The following is a 21,201-nucleotide window of genomic DNA, read 5'->3' as shown; positions in this document are numbered from 1 at the left end:
GTGTTCTTAGCCAGTTCATGCATGCTCCTATGACCACTCATCTTGAAGTAGCAGAAAGAGTTCTTAGATATCTTAAGAAGTTCCCAGGTGTAGGCTTGTTGTTTCAAAAGCACGAGCATTTGAAAGTTGAAGTGTACATTAATGCAGATTGGGTAGGATCCCTGAATGACAAAAAGTCAACTAGTGGCTACTATACCTTTATAGGAGGAAATCTAGTTACCTGGAGAAGCAAAAAGCAGAATGTGGTAGCTAGATCTAGTGCTGAAGCTGAATATCGGGCAATGGCTCATGGAGTGGCTAAAATTATGTGTCTAAAGAATTTGTTGACTGAGTTGGGTTTTGTTAGTGGTGTTAGTGAAGGGGTATTTCAGTCTTTGTACTTGTTGAGAATTTTGATGTGTACTGTTATGTTAGTTCAAGTGCCTCTTACTAAAAGAAGGGCACTCAAGTATTTTCCAATAAGTTAATAATATAATAACAGGTCTGGCCGAATCTAGGGAGGACTTTTCTCTAATTCGAACCAGCCTTTCTCTCTTTCCTCTCTTTTCTCTCTTCTTCTTTCCTCTCCTACTTCCTGTTGTTTACTTTACTTTATAGTCAACGAACAAGACAAAATTCTAGGGCAGGTCAAACTTCAACATGGTATCAGAGCCTTGAGGAGTACTATGCCAATGTGAGGAATATCCGTAATGAGTTAAATGTCTATCATCCTCTCACTTCAGATGTCAAAGTTCAACAGCAACAGCGAGAGCAACTTGATGTGACACGGTTTCTGGTGGGGCTGAAGTCTGAGTATGAACCAGTACGAGCCTAGATACTAGGGGGATCTTGGAGAAAGAACCGCCATCTTGTAGAAACGGCATGCTCCCTCATGCACCACATGAATGTTCCCAAAACCTTTTGGAGCGATGCAATGCTCACCTCTTGTTTCTTAATTAATTGGATGCCCACATCTATCCTTGATGGTCGTTCTCCTTTTAGTGTCTTATTCCCCAACATGTCTCCGTTTCCGCTTTCTCCTCGGGTATTTGGGTGTCTGCTTCGTTCATAATCTGGGTTCCGGGACTGACAAGTTAGATGCACGTTCCCTGAAGTGTATCTTCCTTGGCTATTCTCGAACTCAGAAAGGGTACAAGTGTTATCATCCCAGTTCTCGTCGTTCCTTGGTATGTGCTGATGTTACATTCTTCGAGTCTACTCTGTTCTTCGTGGGGTCCGGTGCTGCTGCTTCCTCCACATCACCACCACCTCTTCCTCTTCCTGTGGCTGATCCACCTCCTCTGGTTCCAGTCATGCCTACGTCCTTGCCTCCGGTGCCACCGTCGGTTGACCGTCCACCCATCCGTCACGTGTATACACATCGCTCGCGTGTACCGGCTGCAGCTCCTCCAGCTTCATCACCGTCGACAGATCCAGCTCCAACTCCGACACCAGCCTCCGACCTAGATCTTCCTATTGCCTTCCGGAAAGGTAAACGTACTTGCACCCTTCACTCTATTTCCAATTTTGTTTCACTTACCCACCTCTCCGCCTCCCATTGCCAGTTCATATCTTTGTTATCCTCTGTGGTTGTTCCTAAGGATGTCCAGGAAGTCCTTACCTCTCCAGAGTGGTGTCGTGCTATGGAAGAAGAGCTCTCTGCTCTGCATCATAATCACACTTGGGATCTCACCGCTCTTCCTCCTGGGAAGTAGGCTGCCAGTTGTAAGTGGGTGTATAGTGTTAAGTACTTGCCAGATGGTCGTGTTGAGCGCCTGAAGGCACGACTAGTTGCCAAAGGGTACTCCCAAACCTATGGCATTGACTACACAGAGACATTCTCCCTGGTTGCTAAGATAGGGTCAGTTCGTGTCGTCATCTCCCTTGCAGCTATGTATGATTGGCCTCTCCATCAGCTAGATATCAAAAATGCCTTTTTGCATGGTGATTTGCTCAAGGAGGTCTACATGGAGCAACCACCCGGGTTTGTTGCTCAGGGGGAGGATGGTAAGGTATGCAGACTTAAGAAGACTATTTATGGACTTAAACAGTCCCCTCGAGCATGGTTTGGTAGGTTCAGTGAGGTGGTCAAGAAGTTTGGTATGAAACAGTGCCAAGTTGATCACTCTGTCTTCAGTTTTGACTCTTTGGCAGACAAAATAATATTGGTGGTGTATGTGGATGATATAGTTGTGACTGGGAATGATAAAATGAGCATTGACAGATTGAAGACATTCCTACAGGAACACTTTCAGACAAAGGACCTTGGCAAGTTGAAATATTTTTTGGGCATAGAGGTAGCAAGATCTAAGCATGGCATTAATTTGTGTCAGAGGAAATATGTGTTTGATTTACTAGAAGAAACAGGGTTTTCGGGTACTAAACCGACTGAGATACCTATGGAAACAAATACGAGGCTGAGCAGTGATATAGGTGAAGTATTTGAAGACCCTGGCAGATACCGACGACTTGTGGGCAAACTAAACTATCTAACCATTACTCGGCTAGATATTTCATTTGCGGTTAGTGTGGTGAGTCAGTTCATGCAAAAACCTTTGGTCCCACATTGGAATGCAGTGCTAAGGATTGTGAGGTATCTGAAAGGAGCTCCTGGTTGTGGTTTGCTATACAAGAGTGGTGGAAAACTGGTAGTAGAAGGATACACCGGTGCTGATTGTGCAGGTTCTATGTCTGATAGACGATCTACCACAGGCTATTGCACCTTTCTAGGGGGTAAACTGGTAACGTGGAAAAGTAAGAAGCAAACAGTTGTGGCAAGAAGCAGTGCAGAAGTAGAATGTAGGGCCATGGCACATACCGCTTGTGAATTAGTGTGGCTAAGGAACCTTCTACAGGAGATAGGATATGACATCAGTACTCCAATAAAAGCTCTATTGTGATAATCAGGCAGTGGTTCATATCTCTTCCAATCCAATGTTTCATGAAAAAACCAAGCACATCAAAGTTGACTGTCATTTTGTGAGAGAGAAGGTGCTGAATGGGGTGATAGAAACTGCATATGTTAGTACGGGAAACCAGTGGGCAGACTTGTTTACAAAAGGTTTGAGTTGGGGGAGAGTGGACTACATATGTAACAAGCTGGGATTATATGATATATACTCACCAGCTTGAGGGGGAGTGTTAGTGGTGTTAGTGAAGGGGTATTTCAGTCTTTGTACTTGTTGAGAATGTTGATGTGTACTGTTATGTTAGTTCGAGTGCCTCTTACTTAAAGAAGAGCACTCAAGTCTTTTCTAATAAGTTGATAATATAATAACAGGTCTAGCCGAATCTAGGGAGGAATTTTCTCTAATTCGAACCAACCTTTCTCTCTTTCCTCTCTTTTCTCTCTTCTTCTTTCCTCTCCTACTTCTTGCTGTTTACTTTACTTTACAGTCAACGAACAAGACAGAATTCTAGGGCAGGTCAAACTTCAACAGGTTTTCCAATGGATAGACCTATGGTCCTATTCTGTGATAACAAAGCAGCCATAAACATTGCTGCTAATCGAGTGCTACATGATAGAACTAAACATATCGAAATCGACACACTTTATCAGAGAAAAGGTTGTCACAGGAGAATTGTGTACTCCTTATGTTAGCTCTAAAGATCAACTTGCAGACATCTTTACAGAAGGGCTACACCACTCTCAGCATCATGATTTATGTGACAAGTTGGGCATGATTGACATCTATGTCCCAATTTGAGGGGGGAGTGTTAAAAGCTGTTATTTATTTAAGTATAGTACCGCAGGGGTACTATTGTAATTCTACTCTTATTTTTTAGTTGCTGTTGCCCTAGTATGTGACAAGTTGGGAATGATTGACATCAATGTCCCAATTTGAGGGGGGAGTGTTAAAAGCTGTTATTTATTTAAGTATAGTACTGCAGGGGTACTATTGTAATTCTACTCTTATTTTTTAGTTGTTGTCGCCCTAGTATATGTACAAACAAGCTGGCACCACCAGCTATCTTTTGGCTCTCAAATCTTTTTTCTCTCTTCTTTCTTCCTCTCTTCTTCTCTCCTGCATCACAGCACTGATAACACTGTTCAAGGGATAGCTGCTCTTCTGCATCTCCATAAGATCTTTCTTCTCTTCCTAGGTGGGGAGAAGAAAATGTTCAGGAAGATGCTTCCCAACTCGGAAGGATTTGCCTGCACCCAAAAAGAGAAAAGAACCCCAAATACCAATGAAAAATGAATAGGAGATTAGCAAATAAGAGGTAGTTTTTCCACATGTTTTATAAAGAAGACAGATATGTGGTGGCAAAAACCAGTTTGGACTCCTTCGAATTCTCACGAGTGTTGATCTACTAATACCTCATATCCCAACAAAAAGCTTGAATTTTGGGTGGAAATGGTCCTTGCCAAATTGCTTCAAGAGGAAATGTGGTTGGAGAGTCAAGAGTGGTGATTGTAAGTAAGGGATTTGAAGAAAGGAGTAAGAGAATAACCATTGCGATAGACCATCCAAATTCTACTATCATCCCTAAAGGTACAAGGAATACATGTTTGTACATGTGGGTGTGTTAGGGGTGATGGGTATGAGTTGTTGCTTCTCTGGTGATTTCTTATCACATTTCTAGTACTTTCTTTTTTATTTTTAATAAAAATTTTCTTTTACTTAAAAGAAAAGGCACTTACCATCTCCATGGAAAACAAGGTTTCATGTTCAGTCAAGCCTCTCAACACTACTATCATTTTCTTCCAGATTCCTTGGAAAGTATTAATATTTTAGCTCCAGAAAATATGGACGAACTTTCCTATAATAACCACATGATGAAAATGGGATGGAGCTGGATCGATGTTAGTGACTCTGTAAAGCACTTGCAGAAGCCTTATGACCATACACTAAGCCTTGATAGACCAAGTTTAAGACTACCCAAGACTGAGCACCAACCAATCTCTAATCAATATCCAACTCAATATGTCCAATAAGGTCGCCATGTTTAAACAATGGAAAGAGTAGAAAGGTTTGGTAACAACAATAGGTCAAAGACTCCAACAAAATACTATAAAAACTCCTTTTGAACTTCAAATAATGGGATAAAAACTGTCATTAGGGGGGCTTATCTACAAATTTAACTAGGGTGCCTGACTAATACCAGTTCCACTCTCTCTGGCCTAGAACCAGCACAGGAATCTCCTTTCTTCACATCCATATGATATCTTAAACTCAAAAGGCAAAGGTGTACAGCAATTAAAAGTATGAGTTTATGACAGTAAGGTATTTTTTGAGTCCTTTATGGTGCAAATTTTGAAATTTATCAGCTGTTTGAACTTGTCATAGTTCTCTGTCTGAAAACAATACCCAGATGCCCTTGGAATTTTGTGGGTTATGTCATTATGATACTATCTCTGATGGCTAAAATAGCAATTGCCAAAATCATGCATTTGCTTTCTTTGAGAGCCCTAACTTTCTCAGGACTGGATGGCATAGGATTTCATCCTATCCATTTTAAATATTTTTTCCTATGAAGTATTTTTCTGGTTATTGTGATGCTTGGCTACAATTCTAGCTAGAAAATCCTTTTGAAGGTTTATACTTATGTCTAGAAGCAATATCTAGATGTTCTTGGACTTGGGTTATGAATTATGATACCGTCTCTGATGGCTATAATAGCCATTACTAAAGTCATGCATTTGCTTTCTTTGAAACCTCTGAACTTGCTCAGGTGGATTGGACTGCCTAGGATTTTGACATCCTATCCAGTTTAAATATTTTTTCCTAAGCAGTATTTTTCTAGTTGTTGTGATGCTTGGCTACAATTCCAGCTAGGAAACCCTTATGAGGGTTTATAACTGCATGTAGTTCATTGCAATGCCCTACTATTATCTCAACGGGATCTTTTCATTCTTTGGTTCTCATTTTCCCAGATGGGGATAGCAGATGCTATTTTGGACCTTGTAAGTAGTGGAACAACATTGCGTGAAAATAATCTGAAGGAAATTGAAGGTGGAGTAGTCGTACAAAGCCAGGTAAAACTCTTTTGCCTTTGCAATGATATGTTGTTGAGGAGGTGGTTTTGTATTTCCACTGTCTGCACAGTTTTCTACACCTATTATGAGTTTTTCTTGTGTTTTTTTTTTTTTTCTTTTTCCTCACAAATGGACTTTTTGCAGGCTGTTCTTGTAGCAAGCAGGAAATCTCTGATCCAGCGCGAAGGTGTTTTGGACACTACACATGAGATTCTTGAAAGACTAGAGGCACATTTGAGGGCAAGCTATCAATTCACGGTAGGCATCTTTTGTTGCATGTGTGTGATATTTCTTTCCTCTACAAATTGTTGTCTATTTACAAATATAATTGTAGGTAGTTGCAAACATGAGAGGAAATAGTGCAGAGGAAGTGGCTGAGAGGGTTCTAAGTCAGGCATCGTTATCTGGGTTACAGGTTAGGCTTCACATTGAAGTTTCTGCATTTCAATTTTGCACCTAGAATTCATAATGCATTTTGTCTGCCTGTCTGCCCACCTGTTTCTTTCTTTCTCTTACATTGATTTTTCTGTCTGTCTCAAAAACTGATTGGAAACAGGAAATCAAGCCTTGAAATGTGAACCCACTGAACCAACTAGAATGCATAACCCAATTGCAAGGCACACAAGCAAATTTGTAGAATTTTATCTAGAGAATGGCCCAAAAAGTTCAAATCCCTTGTTCTATGGTGGTATTACCACTGTAGGGAATTTCATGGAACCCACATGGGATATGTTAATTTCCTTTTCATTATGTCTCAGAGAAGCATCTTTTGTTAGTTATTCCTTTATTAAGAATAGGAACTTGGGAATTCTTTTATTTATTTATTTATTTTGATAAATAACAGAAATCGATTCATTAATCAGAAGGAAACACCAGCTGCTCAAAACAAATGGGCAGCAGGTCAAAAAGAAATAATAATTCCTTTATTATTTTTATAAGTTCTATTAAGGTTGGAATTGCGAGAGACTGAATGTTGAAATTGCCTCCACTCATTTCTATACGGCTGATTCTAAGCCTTGTAAAATGATGCATAATTTATTTTGTATTTGATCAGCAAATTATGTATCGTTTATGGAATAAAAGTTTCTAGTATATTTGCTTTTTTGTGTGATGCAACTCCATTAACTTTTAATCTATGAACACATGTCGATGTCACCAAGTGAATGGGCTACTATTGCCATATCTGCCCACACAGAGACAGCAATATATATGGACATCACCAGGTGAGGACACTTACAGATTGAATTTTGATGGCTGCTCCCTAGGAAGCCTGGGGCTGTTATGCTTGCAGAGAAGGTAATGGTATGATATGATTCTAGATTTCTAGGTGTTTTCTCTCTTTTGATGGTTAGATTATCCTCATTGGGAGTGTCTCTTGCTAGCATCCCAGTTTTCAACCATATTCTTTTGGGAATGTATCTTCATCTGCTAGAGGTTTGGAAATATTCAGGACGACATACCTTGCAATGGAAGAAGGGATAAAAGAAAGTTCTAAATTGTCAAATGGAAATAGGATTTCTGGCTTAATCACTTAGATGTTTGAGGTTTTGATGGATATGCCATGAATAATATACTCTATTCTTTGTATTAAATCATATAGAGGTTTGAGATTTTGACAGATAAGTCTCATGAGCAATGCTTTTTTTAGAAAATGTCTTCTGTGGTTTAGTAGTGAAGAGTAGGTTCTTTTTTTTCAGAAAAGGGTAGTGATACAGGACCTACAGAGAAAGCAGCACTAGTAGTACCTCTTCTAGAACTTACCAAACATCTTTTGGAAGAAGTGCTTTGGATGTTTGAGTATTCTTATTTTATACCTGTTTTTAGTTTTATTAGAAGTTCTATAGGTTGTTGTGTGGGTTAAATTTCTCTTTCCTATCTTGTCTTAGAATCCTAGTTTCGTAAGGACTGGTTTTAAGTTGCTTACAGTGAGTGGTTGTGTCCAGAATTATTTCTATGCTTTATACTCCAAGTTTGATTGCAATCATGAGTCCAAAAGGGGGTGTAACTTGCTTGCAAGTTTAATGTAAATTGGATCAAGATTCTTAGTTTATATGTAGGGCCTTATGCAGATTGTATGGTGTTTTCTGGAGTTGGTTTGAGAAACTGTTTGGAAGAACTAAAGGAGATTGTTCTGAATGTGGGTGCAATCTGTACTTTTATAGCTGCTTTTACTTTTTTTCTGTTAGCTACTTCTCTTAGACTTCTATGCTGACACCAGTGGTACAGCGAACATTTCTGATTCAAATCATATTCTTTGTTGCTGAAAACTGCAAGTTTGATTTCTTCAGTTGTTATTTGTGTGGTGGGTTAACCTTGAATCACATTAGGTTGGTGTGGCTAAGTATGGGGGACTTCCTTAATGGGTTTTGGGAGGACAATTAGTGTCTTTTCAGGTTTAGTTTACTTGCCCTAGATTGTGTTGTATTTTCACTCAGGTAGGCAGAACAATTAATTAATTTTACTGGAGAAGTGTATTTTGGGCAGGATTGACACTTATAGACAACAGAAAGCAGAAATGGATCTCAATACAGAGGTAAAACAAAGGAGTGTAGACATCAAGGATGAGTGGGAAAGACATTTGGAAAGAAGAAATTTACTAGAGACAACCCTCTAGGGTGAAATGTTTAAGGGACATGGCAGAACAAAGTTCTTCTATAGGTTTACAAATGGTAGGTGATGGAAGTATTTTATTCTTAAGCATTCATTGATGGACTTCAGGTGAAAGGGGGGCAATCAGTGATTTGAAGGGCACGCCTAGGCGCACAGGCTCCTCATCTAGGCCCATGCACAATTCCCTTGAAAAAGCATGCACCTGGTGTGCTTAGTAGGAGTAAGTTGGGTACTTGATTCGAAGAATTTACACTGCATCAGGCCCAGGCTTTTGGGCCAGGCGCATTCAAATTTTTACTATTTCTCACCCTGAGCTCGCCCAAGTTGCACCCTAGTGGCTGGTGTGCTTTGCACTTTAGCTCAATTGTGCACCAATCAAGCCCTTGAGGCAATCCCAGATTCACTCTCTTTGCTTGTTTGACAACACTACAACAGAACCCCCCCTTTTTGCTAGTATTGTTCTTTCATCCTTATTAATACAAGACATTTTTCATCAAACAGTTGATTCCTGATCCTAAACTCACAGAACCAATTTCTTTATATATGGACCAAGAATTTGGACCCTCACATGAACTTTTCTAGGCTTGCCTCAAGGGGCTTGGTATGGAGGTGGATGTCTTCTCCCAAAGAAATAGGAATACAAGATGTTTAACATCAAATTGGCTACCCAAAGTAATGTAAAAGAACAAAATAGATTGAAAATCTCACATGCTTGAATTGAGTGCTGGGATATGTTATATATGTTGTCTTATTTTATTTCTCACATTTTCACTTTGAAAATATTGTGTTATATTTATGTATTTTAATTTGAGCCAATAGACTTTTTAGAATATTTGATTTCTTTTAAAATTTAAGTTTGCATTTTTTGAATTAATATTATTATTATTTTTTTAAGTTTCACCTTGCTGTAAAAGGTGTGCACCTTGGGTGCAAAAAAACTCCTTGCGCTTTTTTTTGCACCTTTTGCTTTTAAAATATTGGGGGCTATAACTAGAGAGATCATCAACTTCTCGAAACATTATGTTACTAGAGGGAAGTTGGAGACCCCCTCTCTCAGGGAGTAGTGGGGTCTCAGAATTTCTGAGAACAGTAGTAGATGGGCAATGCGAAAGAAAAACTAATCTGCACACAAATATGCATAAAAAAGAGCATTTATTATTAAACTGTGAATAAAACAAATACAAAGCACTGAATGGATGTGAAAGGAGTGGCGCGTTTGGTTCTCACAACTAGGTCCGGGTAGCAAGGTGCTCAGGCTAAACACCTTCATTCTTTGCTTATTGAATTATTGTTTCATCTAACAACAGTTTACTTTTCTCTTGAACTTTGATGAGAGGGCCCGAAGGTCATAATTCAAGAAGTTAACTCACTTGGGTATCCCAAGACAGAGATAGGGCCCTCACGTAGGACATTAAGAAAGGGGTTCGTCTGATAGAATGCTTACAATATGGAAATCTGGTTGACCTGGAGGAATTTAGCGATGACTAAAAATAGGAACTTAAGGAGTCTTTCACCACTTTTAACACCCGATGGTGGGCTAAAGCAGCCCAAATGTGAACTGGCCCACAAAAGAAGAATAGATCAAGATTGTCCTCAAGAATGCCAGACACCTTGTTTCCCAGTATATTCTGAGCTTCAAGGCATTACTAGCGGTAGGGAGCCAATTAGGAGATGCCTTTTCCTAAGGGGTGTTTTATAACAACACTGCTACTGACAAGGGAAAGAAATCAGTAGTCACTGGGAAGGCTCAAGAGGTCAAGTCATTTGGGTATCACTGCCATCCCAGCTAGCCATTTCAGTCAGCAGCAACAGAAGAAGAGGGAGTTCACCAACTTAGGCATGCCACCAAGCACAATGATGAAAAAAACTGATCAAGAAGTGTCTTTTGCAAAAACTCAAAGCCAGGGGCTACTGGACCCACCCATCCACTGCCAAAAGAGTTCAAGCCCAATGTATACTGTGCTTTTCACCAAGGGCCAGGACACCATATTGATAAATGTGTTGCCTTCAGGCATGCCATTCATAATCTATTGATCTAATTCATAGTAAGAAGGTCCTCAGTCTGCGCAGCCAAATTGTTACTACCAACCCCTCCTTGCACATGAAACCTGACCCATTGACATCCCAAGTTGGAATTATTTTCATGAGGCATATGAATTAAAAACTCTGCTGGTCGTGCTTAAATCACCAATTTGAGAAGTCTTGTTTTGTTTTGTTTTTTTTTTTTTGAAGAGAAATGTAACAGTAAGTGATGCAAACTTTTACATATATGTGAGGATTTAGAGTAATTACAGAAAGGTGATAAACCCCATTCCTCGGTAACAAAAAATTTGTGGTGGGCATAGAGCTATCGCTATTACCAAAATGAAAAATTCCTTCCTGCTTCCAATCTTACAAGTACTTTTTCTCTCTTTTAGGACTGGTCATCTTTATTGCTTTTTCAGGAAATGTCCTAGGTTTTATTGTATTTACAAGTGCCTCGCTAAATATTTCAATGATTATATGCAGGGACCCACCATAAGTCCAGTTTTCTGTAAACGAAATGGGAAGGTTACAGTAGACTACTATGCGATTGTTATATGTGTACCCAAGAAGGAGCTCTACAGATCTGTTCAGCAGCTGAGAGCTGTGAGACACACTTCCTCATTTACCTTTGCAATTTCTTTTTTAACCACTTTCTGATACACAAACACACGCATGTATATATATATATACACACACTTGTGTTGTGCATCCATATTCGTGAGATTCTTGTTGTCTCTATTTGTGAAATTTTTCTTGTGCTTTTTCAAGTTTTTTTTCAACTGTTTTTCATGTTTGGTGTTCCACTTCTTTAGACATTGATTTTCTTATCTACCTCGTCAACTTTTTATCTAAAATATTTTTTATCTTTTCAGATTGGGGGCAGTGGAGTTTTAATCTCTCCGTTGACTTATATTTTTGATGAAGAGCCTCCAAGATGGCGTCAGCTTCTTTCAAACCTCGGGCTTTAATCTTTTGGGTGATGACTTAGGTGGTGTGATTGCATCTTAATTTTGTAGCAGTAAACCAGAAAACATTTCATAGTGAATGTCTCAAGACAAAGAACTAAGAATCATCTTGGGCTGGGGAAATTTTGGATGTTGTTTTTATTATTCTTTTATTTAGAACATCACTTTGCAAGCATGGAAGCTAGGAATTTCCGGCTTTCCTGCCACAAGAACATGGAAACATCCATTCAGAAGTTAAAATATTTTCCCCTCCATGTAACAGATTTTTGGACCTTTGAAGCTCTTGCATTGTTTAGAGAAGATAATGGATAGATCTAATATTTTTATTTTCGCTTTTAGAAAAGAACATAGGAGCCATTTCTTGGTGTAATGGTAAAATTTTGGACTGCAAGCATGAGAATGCAGATTCAAATCTGAGAGCATCTACTTTGTAAAAAATGCCAACTGTATCCAGTTTATCCCTCCCAAGACTCCAAATGGCGGGGACCAACATTGGGTAATGGTCTTTTTTTTTTTTTTTTTCCTTTTTCTAGGAACATGCTATGGGCGGAAAAATTCAGGCTAATGAAGAAGGGAAGGTTTGAAGGGCTGTGGAACCTAATGTATGGCTTTATATGCACTTATAGAAAAATCCCACCAAGACCAACAATGAGATGGAGATGGACATTTGTTATCAGTACATAATGGGTGTATAACTGAATGGGAATTGGGAAGGCCTGAAGCCTTTGTGGTTTCTTGGGCAGACAATGCGTGTTGGATCTCTGATCTCTCCTACGTCATAGAGAAATTCAGGGTTATATTTTGTAGCCTTTTTTGGAATATCGTTTGCTAACCTTTTTAGCTGTTCTGCAGATGAAACTAGTGTTTAACTTGTTAGAATCTGTTAAAGAGTTGCTTTTGTATGAAAGAAGCGGTTAAAGAAGCAATCGTGAATCGATGCAAAATTGCTAACCTTTTTAGCTGTTCTGCAGATGAAACTAGTGTTTAACTTGTTAGAATCTGTTAAAGAGTTGCTTTTGTATGAAAGAAGCGGTTAAAGAAGCAATCGTGAATCGATGCAAAATTGCAAATCAAGTCATCTTACGGAATTGCAACTACAATACCGCATCACTGTTCGCAAGTCTGCCTTCAGCAAGTTACAGGATAGCCAATAGCTTGTCCTTAATGGTTGAAGAACTGAAACTTGACCTGATTTAGCAGCAAAATGTTTTCCCTTGGCATTTCTGATGTCATGTCTAATGCAAAACCATACCTGGAGAAAATTGGTAGCTTTGAAACAGCAGTCAGTCCGTCTAGCTCAGGCCCATCATGTAATTTCATAGGGAGATGGTGTTTTATTGTCTGAGACAACAAGCCATTCATGAAGAAATGTGGCATTGATTTCGCTGTCTAATGGAAAAACTTTGAAACAAGGGAACCAAGCCATGGTGCCTTGGAGAATGGGCAATGCAAGATCACATGTTTTTGGGTCCCTAGAGAAGAGCTTTCCTAAAAGCCATAGCTTTTGAGCTACATTTTCAGCTTCAGATTTCAGCCCTTGTAGACAGCTTTGGTAATTTGTTTCACCAGTGGAAGCGAAAATCAGGTAAAGTGGGTGGGTGCATGGTTCAAAGTATTGATACATATCAAACAATATGTACCAGTTTTCGGGGTCACCAAAGCGCTAAATACAAAGATTTATGAGGTTTTGATGGGTTTAAATGTTAGAAATCCTCCTAATTCATCTACCCTTAAACAATTGAAACTGAAAAAGTGAAAAGAAAAAGGAAAAGGTGCATCCATTAGAGAATAAAAACCTAATTAGGGGCTTCACCTAACAGCTAAAGCTTTTAGATTGAATGGTTCTCTTTGAGATGGTACAAGGTATAGGTATAGGTAGCCTATGCTTGTCCACATTTCAAGTCCGGTGGACTTTTGCATGAGAGGTATTTTGGAGAATAAAAACCTATTCAGGGTTCTCATCTAATAGCTTAAGCTTTTAGGTTGAGTGGTTCTTGGCGAGTATTCAAATCACTCCACATTGAAGTTAATGATGATTTGTTCTGGATACAATAACAAGGTTGGGATGGCAAGGGTTTCCCCCCACTGTTGTTTGTTTTACCCACCGCTTATCTCAGCTAGGAGAGACAATGATGAAGTGAACCATTCCATGCCTGTAAGGCTGTAACTACTTATAAATTATTGAAATAACTATACTGTCTATACATTCTATTCAATCCTCACTTTCTCAAATACTAGTTTTATTTGATACACGGCATTTTCATTTGTACAAACAAATATTCAAGCAACAACCATTCAGCATTCAGGTTCAACAGACCCCCTTAGTCTTACCACCTGTAACTGGCACATCCTTATAAATAACTTTAGGTTTTTCTCTCTTCCAACTCACGGAGGTTTCTGGTATGTGCAGATCTCCTTCACCACCATCCCCCACAAACCTTCTCGGCTTCATCTCATATGTAAATGTAATCTTTGGAACAGCAGGTTCGTCTTCGAGCTCACTCAGTGCGCTCTCTATATGGGAGAGCAACTTCTCAACAAGCTGTCTGCTGAGGTCCTCCCTGACAACAACCCGAAGGATGGTCACATGCTCGGCATTGGGTGGCATTGTGTAAGCAGGGACAATCCAACCATAGTTCCTCAGAGCCTTGGACAATTTGAAGGCCAAGCTCTTATTCTTGTCCTTGAATGCAAAGGCTACCAGAGGTATCCCTTGCGTCTTCGATACTATCTCGAATCGCCCAGTTCTTTCTAATCCTTCTCGTAGCACCTTGGCATTCTCCATGCAGTTTGTCATCACGTTCTTGTATCCCTTCATTGTACAAAATGGGGTGATCAATTTGCAGTTAGTTTGGTAAGGCTTGCATTGATCAAAGCTATAATCAAGCAAAACAGGATGATAGGTTTACACTTTACAGTATTATACAATCTTATGTACAGTTGGATTTAGTGGGTCAACAGCCCATCTACTCCATTGGGCCTTAGAAGTGCTAACTCTAGACCAACTATTCTTGGGCTGGCCTAATGGGCAAATATGCTAATGCAGCCCATTGACCGCCCTGATCCGACCAAAACTTTGTTGTATATAAATAAGTAAAAATTTGGTCTAATGCAATATGCAACGAAAGATCAAACAACAAAAAATTATAATTTAATGCAACTTTTTAGGTTGAGATGGTGTTACCTCGAATCCCATGCGCAAGAACTGATAATACTGTGCAATAATCTGACTTGATCCTGAAAAAACAAACAAATTGAGCAACAGCCATGGACTACTGATGCAGAACGGTTTCTATGCTTAGTTGAATATTTCTATTATCTAGTAGGGTCTTTGCTAAATAAAAATGACATCAAAACATCTCACTCCAAGAGTTTTCTATTTTTTTGGTCCAAATAAGAAATTTGATGGTGCTTTCTATGAGGAAATTTGACTTGAAAGTACTTTTATGCTATTCACTTTCACTGGCTTCTTCTGCAGTAGTGACCCATTGAACAAGATAGAAGGTGCTTTGAGAAGATTACTGAGAATATATACTCTTTTTTTATTATTTTTTGAAGATGGTATACTAAGGGATGGCCAATGGAAATTAGCCACCATATAAGAACAATTGGTCCAGAGACTCTAAGCCGTAGTTATGGGAACCAGAAGTCCAAAACCATCTGATTAGCCGACCGAATTTTTCTTGATTTCTTAAATATATCCAAATTAAACCAGGAAATGGTGGCCAGAAACTGGCCATTCATCCAGGTTAATTTCAGGGCTAGTTCTGATAACTGTGGGCTAAACATACTTGATTACTTCTTCAAAACCACCAAGACAAAGAACAATTAGGAGAGGAAGATGTAGAACCAGATATGAGACAAATGTAAGAATCAAACAAATTAATAAGACTTATGGTGTTGAATATACTGATTTAATTGATGGGTTTAATGCATGCACTTCCCTAGATGTTTCTTCTCTTTTCTAAGGGTTGGCGTCATAACCAATCGATTCTTCTCTCTGAAATCCAACCTTTCTTTCTTTTTACTTGTTTCTTTCCTAAAGCTATTCTTTCCCTGTTGAAAAGCAATTCTTGTTCGTTTTGATTCCCCAAATCCTTTTATCATCAGAAGTCTTTGTTTACTTGGGAAGTACGTGGTTTCTAGGTGAAGTTTCTCCCTGAGACAATTGCATTCTTTTATCTTTCATTCACTTGTGTCTTCTTGATTTTCTGGCGAGTGAAGGAATTAAACGAGGGAATTCAAATTCACACGCAAGCCAAGGGGAATTAAAAAAGAATAAGTTATTCTGACATTCCATATATAAGCTTCTCTAATTTTATTTTTATTTTTATTTTTTATTTTCACTTCTTTTTAAGCTTTTATAACATTAATTAATAATTAATAGATTCCCAAAATGCGAGTCGACTCAGAATCGGGATGTTGGGGTGGTCAAATCACTGAGTCAAGAAGGCCATCCACAGTACCTTCAACCAATTGAGCTGACTCTCGCTTAACTTTGCAGCTAAATGCCTAAATACTTAAGCTGGTTCAGTTGTTTTGAAGTGCTCTAGATAAGCTATCAAAGAGAGGCTGAACTTCTGAAGCAGACAACCCTTCAAATGATCGATTTGGGCTTTTTGGATTTTGCACCATACATATGGCCCTGTTTGGCGTGTCTTTTCGCACGGGCTGTCGGCTGTTTAGAAGCCTAGCAGCCCCTATTTTGGTCTTTTCCTGTTTGGTTGGAAAAATATTTAACGACAAAAAGATATTTCCTCGAAAAGATAAGATGCACAAATCTCATGTTGGGTTTTTTTTGGGAAGCTCCAATTTCCCAAATGGAGCTTTTTGACTTTTTTTCATCGCGTCTTCGCGTGGAAAGACGAGCGAAAAGATGTGCCTTAACCAAACGGTCTTTAGGCTACTAAGATTTTAAAGCAAAAGCTCACATTGTTTTTTGGCTGTCAGGTCTACCGGAAGATCTTTCGAAAAAGACTTGCTAAACGGCACCATAGCTTATAACATAGTTTTCAAAACTGGACTAGACCAGACGGTCAAACCAGAAAAACTGAGAACTAGCCACCTGACTGGTTCTGTTTTACCCGAAAACCACTTTTTGACAAAATACCGTTGATTTGGTTAGCAAACTATTGACCTGAATGGTCAAACCGAACAATGGTTTTTGGCCATTTTTTATTTTTTCTGTTAGAGTAGGCTGTTCGTTCGGATCAGACAGTTGGACCACTATTTTCAAAATTGGACCGGACTAGACGGTTGGACCGAAAAACCAGGAACCGATCACCTAACCGGTTCCGTTTTCCTCCAAAACCACTTTTCCCCCCAAAACCGTTGATTTTGGTAAGCAAACCGCTGAACCGGCTGGTTAACCATTCGAATGGTTTTGACCGTTTTTCAAATTTTTAATTTTTTTTAAATTTTTTATTTTTTTCATCAGAATGGATCGGCCGTTCGAATCGGTAACTAGACCCCTGACCGATTCATTTTTAAAAACCATGAGTTGGACCATTTGAACCATAAACTGAACCCATAACAGTTTCTTGTCCGATCCGATTTTAAAATCCTTGATTTATAATCTACCTATATGGAGCCCACTTTAAAAATCCAAAAGCCACTACTAGACTTCAGCCCTCCCAAATGGTAGGGGTACAACTCCAGTTCCCAAACTGCTAGCATTTTACATTGATTTGCTTTAGGTTGGGTCTATTCAAATTTTGACAAACCTCAACCCGAAACTCGCCCAAGTTGCACCCCTACCGATTACCAAATGAGGTATCGCATTAGAAATATAAGATATGTGTCATTTGAAATCATGTTTACCTTTAGAGAAATTTAAAGTGAAAGTGGGCTGATCAGCTCCAAGGTAGTTAATGTGGAAGATGAGTTCTTCAGGCAAGTCTTCCTTGCTCCTCCAAATGACCCAACCAATTCCAGCGTAAACAAGGCCATACTTGTGGCCGCTGACATTAATGCTTTTCACCAGCGGCAAGCGAAAATCCCACTCTAACTCTGGGTAGAGAAAAGGTGCTACAAATCCGCCACTCGCTGCATCTACATGAATTGGTGTATCCCACCTGTTTAAATATAATGAGACTCAAGTTGAACTTCTTATTCAGTCAAGATGTGAAGGAGAGGTGTTTACGGTTTGGTTCGGTGTGATTTGGAGAAGATCTCAGGCCAAACTAGTAAATTGTAATTTAAAAAAATTTTAAGTCAAATCAAATCAGATCAAACTATTTTATTATAATTTGGTGCAGTTTTTAATACAGTTTAGAGACTTTGGATCATTTTATGATTTTATTAGGCTTTTAATCCAATTAGAAAACTCAAACAATACCCTCAAAACTTAAAAATTAAAACTCCTATTCTATTATAAAATAAAAAACATTTATTTATATATTTATAATTTTATACATTCAATTTAGATATGTTATATTATATATATATATATACTTTCGATTTACAGTTTGGTTTGATTTATAAAATTCAATAAACCAAAAACTGCAATTTAACAAAATATCGAACCCAATCAAACCACTTTTTAAGTGCAAATTAAACCGAACCAAATGATGATAGGTTTAATATTAATGGGAGATAAAATCGGTTATTTAATTACAAATCAAATTTTATTTAATCTCTTAGATCGAATGCAGAGACTGGTCTAAATGCTCCATGATTTACTTACAATATTGTGAAAAATGGGTCTAAAACAAATGAAAGGGGGACGTGGTCTACCCAGTCATCTTGTTCTTCTTGGCAAGAAGGTCATTCAAGAGCTTGATGTCCTCAAATTCTCCATTGAGCGTAGAACCAAGGATGGCTCCAACACAGATGGTGTTCTCATCCACCATCTCTACTGCTTTCACCGGGTCCATCACATAGTAACCTTCCCTCAGCTTCACCTCCTTCAGCTCTACCTCGAAATACCTCGCAAATTTCTCCCAGCAAACCTGTAAACATAAGGATTTTCCATGCTAACTTGAGTAAGAATCTCCCAGCAAACCAGACTCAATTGGATTGAATGGTTGAACCATTGAACCGGTGACTAAAAAAAAAAGTTCTGATTTTCTGATGGGTTTTATCAGTTGAATGGAATATGTGAAGTGTGCAAAGAAAATAGACCTGAACATTGGCACCGGTGACAATGTTGGGCTTGTCGTAAGGCTTTCCCTGGGCCTTTCTTTTGTTCTGCCACCTCCTTTTGAAAGCTAATCCGGCTAGCATTATTGCTTCTGAAGACCCTACCGTTCCAACTCCGATCGCCCTTCTGGTCTCGTCCACCGGGGCATTGAAAAGGTTTGCTATCATGTTTACACACCGATTCTGAAAATGTAATAAGATTTAGCCAGAATTGCGTTTCATTAGTATCATAGTATGATAAAGAAACAGAAAATCTGAATATTTTAAATGTATTCACATGTGGGTTCGACTATGATATATAATATGTTAACCAATTAGATGCAATTTATCAAAATTCAGAGGTGGGTTTTAATTAGTCAAAGTTCTTTCTTTCGGACATCATAGGTTTATATATTTAAATTTACATATATTTATATGTAAATTTTAAATTAGGGTTCGACTATGATAATGAAACCAGGAAGACATGAAACTGGAAAGACTTGTAGCTAATGGACCGAAAAATATATAACCAATCATGGGGTATTTATCAAAATTCACAGGGGTTTTGATTAGCTAAATCCCTCCAAGTATAACGCCTTTCCAACAGAATTGATTTTCCCTTTAAATTAAAAGAACTGACATAGAGGCAGAACCGTTTTACTTTTACCTCTAGGTTGCGGGTAAACAGTGCAACCATCCGGGTTGGAGGGTCAAACCGTGGCATGTCATCCATTTATCTATATTATATAGAATTACATGTAATTTGTGTATATATATGCTTTATTTTAAGTTTAATTTATATTTATATTTTATTTTTTATAAAAAAAAAACTTAAATTTAAGATTTGAGGCCATAAAGCGAGGTGCTTTCGAAAAGCTACCTTGTTTATTTATTTTTTATTTTTTTATTTTAAAGGTCATCCTAATTAAACAACCCGTTACAAAGTAATGGCCTCTGTAAGTTGCATATACATGTAATTTGTGAGATAGAGGTGGGCCGGGTCGATTACCCAATTCACCTGCTCCATTGGAATTCCTAATGGGTGCATTTGTTTCTTCTAAGAAAAGGGATATGGAAAACAAAAACTTGGCCCCTTCAAGAGGCAAAAACAATAACTGATGAAATTTTACACGTTGAACAGATTTGCACTGATTTTGTAGTGGAACAAATGGAATCAAATTATCAAATATAAGATATGATGATCCCAATTCCCAACTTTTAAGGTGGGACTATAAAAATAAGGTTTCTTAGGTTCAATCTCAAGGCCTTGACCAAGATGCAAGGTTGCATCTCTACCAATGTGGTCATGGTGATAGGCTACTAGGCTGGACTGGGCCAACCAGCCGGTCCAATCAGGGTTTACCAACCATTTTCTGGGTTCAATCTCAAGGCTTTGACCATTGATGATGCAAGGTTACAGCTCTACCAAAGTGGTCATGGCAACAGTCAACTAGACTGGACTGGGCCAACCTGCAGGCTGGTCTAACCAGCCGGTCCAATCAGGGTTTACCAGGCCATTTTCTGGGTTCAATCTCAAGGCTTTGACCAATGATGATGCAAGGTTACTTCTCTATCAAATTGGTCATGGCAACAATCTACTAGACTGGGCTGGGCCAACCAGGCAGGTCTAACCAGCTGGTTCAATCAGGGATTACCATCCATTTTTTGGGTGAGTTAGGCCTACCTGAAACTCAGTGGTGACTGGATACTCATCCATGTCCACGTAGTTTTTGTTAATGGCCTCCACCATTAGCTTATCGCATTCAGGCTCCATCCACGTAGTCACAAATGAGGCCAAATTCAGCCTCGGATTACCATCTAACAACAGCTCATCGTGGATTATCTGATAGGCTGCTTCTTTTGGGATCGATTTCTCCGACAGATTATATCTGAGCATTTGAAAAACCCAAAACAAAATCATCTCCCATCTCATTTTGAATTAAAAAAAAAAAAAAAACATAGAATAGAAATCAAGGCGATTAGAATCAAAACCATGTTTTCTGAACAGAACCTTGGCAGTGGATCTTGAACATATCTGGAAGCGAAAACTGAATCAATGAAGGCAGAGGAACTCTCTTCAGGGGATTGAACAACAGAGAGAACCATGGTTAGCAGCTTCCTCTCTTTATTTTATTCTTTGATTTTTCCTACAAAAGAGCTAAATTGGCTGAGTATTATAAGCATCTCATGGAGCATATTTATTTATATGGGGGGTTACGGAGAAGGTGGTGAGAATCAGTGTGTGTCAAGGTGATTGGTTGTGCTTGGCTGTTTCTTCAGACAAAGATGTGTTGAGACATTTTCCTTCTGCCTTCCTTTGCTCTCTGTACAATTTGTTCCTTGCTTCCAAGAAAGTGTTTGCCATTTGTTTACTTAACCATTTGCTTCGACGCTTTTGGCTTGGATACAGCTCTTCTTCTTCTTGTGTAAACGAAGCGGCTAACCGTGACCGTCGATTTCATCCACGAATCTCTCTCGATTTGTCACGTGTAATAGTGCACCAGTTCATGTCATCCCTGAACT

General features: G+C 38.8%; 2 protein-coding genes across 11 annotated transcripts in view; one reads left to right on the top strand and one right to left on the bottom strand.

The window, feature by feature from the left end:
* LOC148855433 (ATP phosphoribosyltransferase 2, chloroplastic-like) overlaps window positions 1-11,864 on the top strand; it is a 33,122-nt gene extending 21,258 nt beyond the window's left edge. For all 10 annotated transcript variants that reach the window (XM_088983184.1, XM_088983185.1, XM_088983182.1 and 7 more), the window contains 5 exons: window positions 5,858-5,959; window positions 6,104-6,217; window positions 6,294-6,374; window positions 11,078-11,197; window positions 11,467-11,864. In XM_088983184.1, coding sequence (XP_088839310.1) covers window positions 5,858-5,959; window positions 6,104-6,217; window positions 6,294-6,374; window positions 11,078-11,197; window positions 11,467-11,562 — 513 coding nt within the window. In that variant the 3' untranslated portion in view covers window positions 11,563-11,864. The remainder of the gene's footprint in view (window positions 1-5,857; window positions 5,960-6,103; window positions 6,218-6,293; window positions 6,375-11,077; window positions 11,198-11,466) is intronic.
* A 1,828-nt stretch (window positions 11,865-13,692) lies between these two features.
* Window positions 13,693-20,971, bottom strand: LOC148855432 (glutamate decarboxylase 4-like). Its single transcript, XM_088983180.1, has 7 exons — window positions 20,690-20,971; window positions 20,363-20,567; window positions 18,682-18,882; window positions 18,295-18,509; window positions 17,380-17,633; window positions 14,744-14,796; window positions 13,693-14,371 (listed from the first exon to the last, which is right to left on the bottom strand). Exons 1-7 carry the CDS (start codon window positions 20,782-20,784, stop codon window positions 13,868-13,870), a joined length of 1,527 nt encoding a protein of 508 aa, XP_088839306.1. The 5' UTR covers window positions 20,785-20,971; the 3' UTR covers window positions 13,693-13,867.
* Window positions 20,972-21,201: the final 230 nt, after the last annotated feature.

This window comes from Nelumbo lutea, chromosome 4, assembly GCF_056320005.1.
Source record: "Nelumbo lutea isolate HS-2025 chromosome 4, American lotus-T2T, whole genome shotgun sequence".
NCBI classification, from domain to species: domain Eukaryota; kingdom Viridiplantae; phylum Streptophyta; class Magnoliopsida; order Proteales; family Nelumbonaceae; genus Nelumbo; species Nelumbo lutea.
Note: the sequence above shows the minus strand (reverse complement) of the source record. Positions and strands in the feature narration are given on the sequence as shown.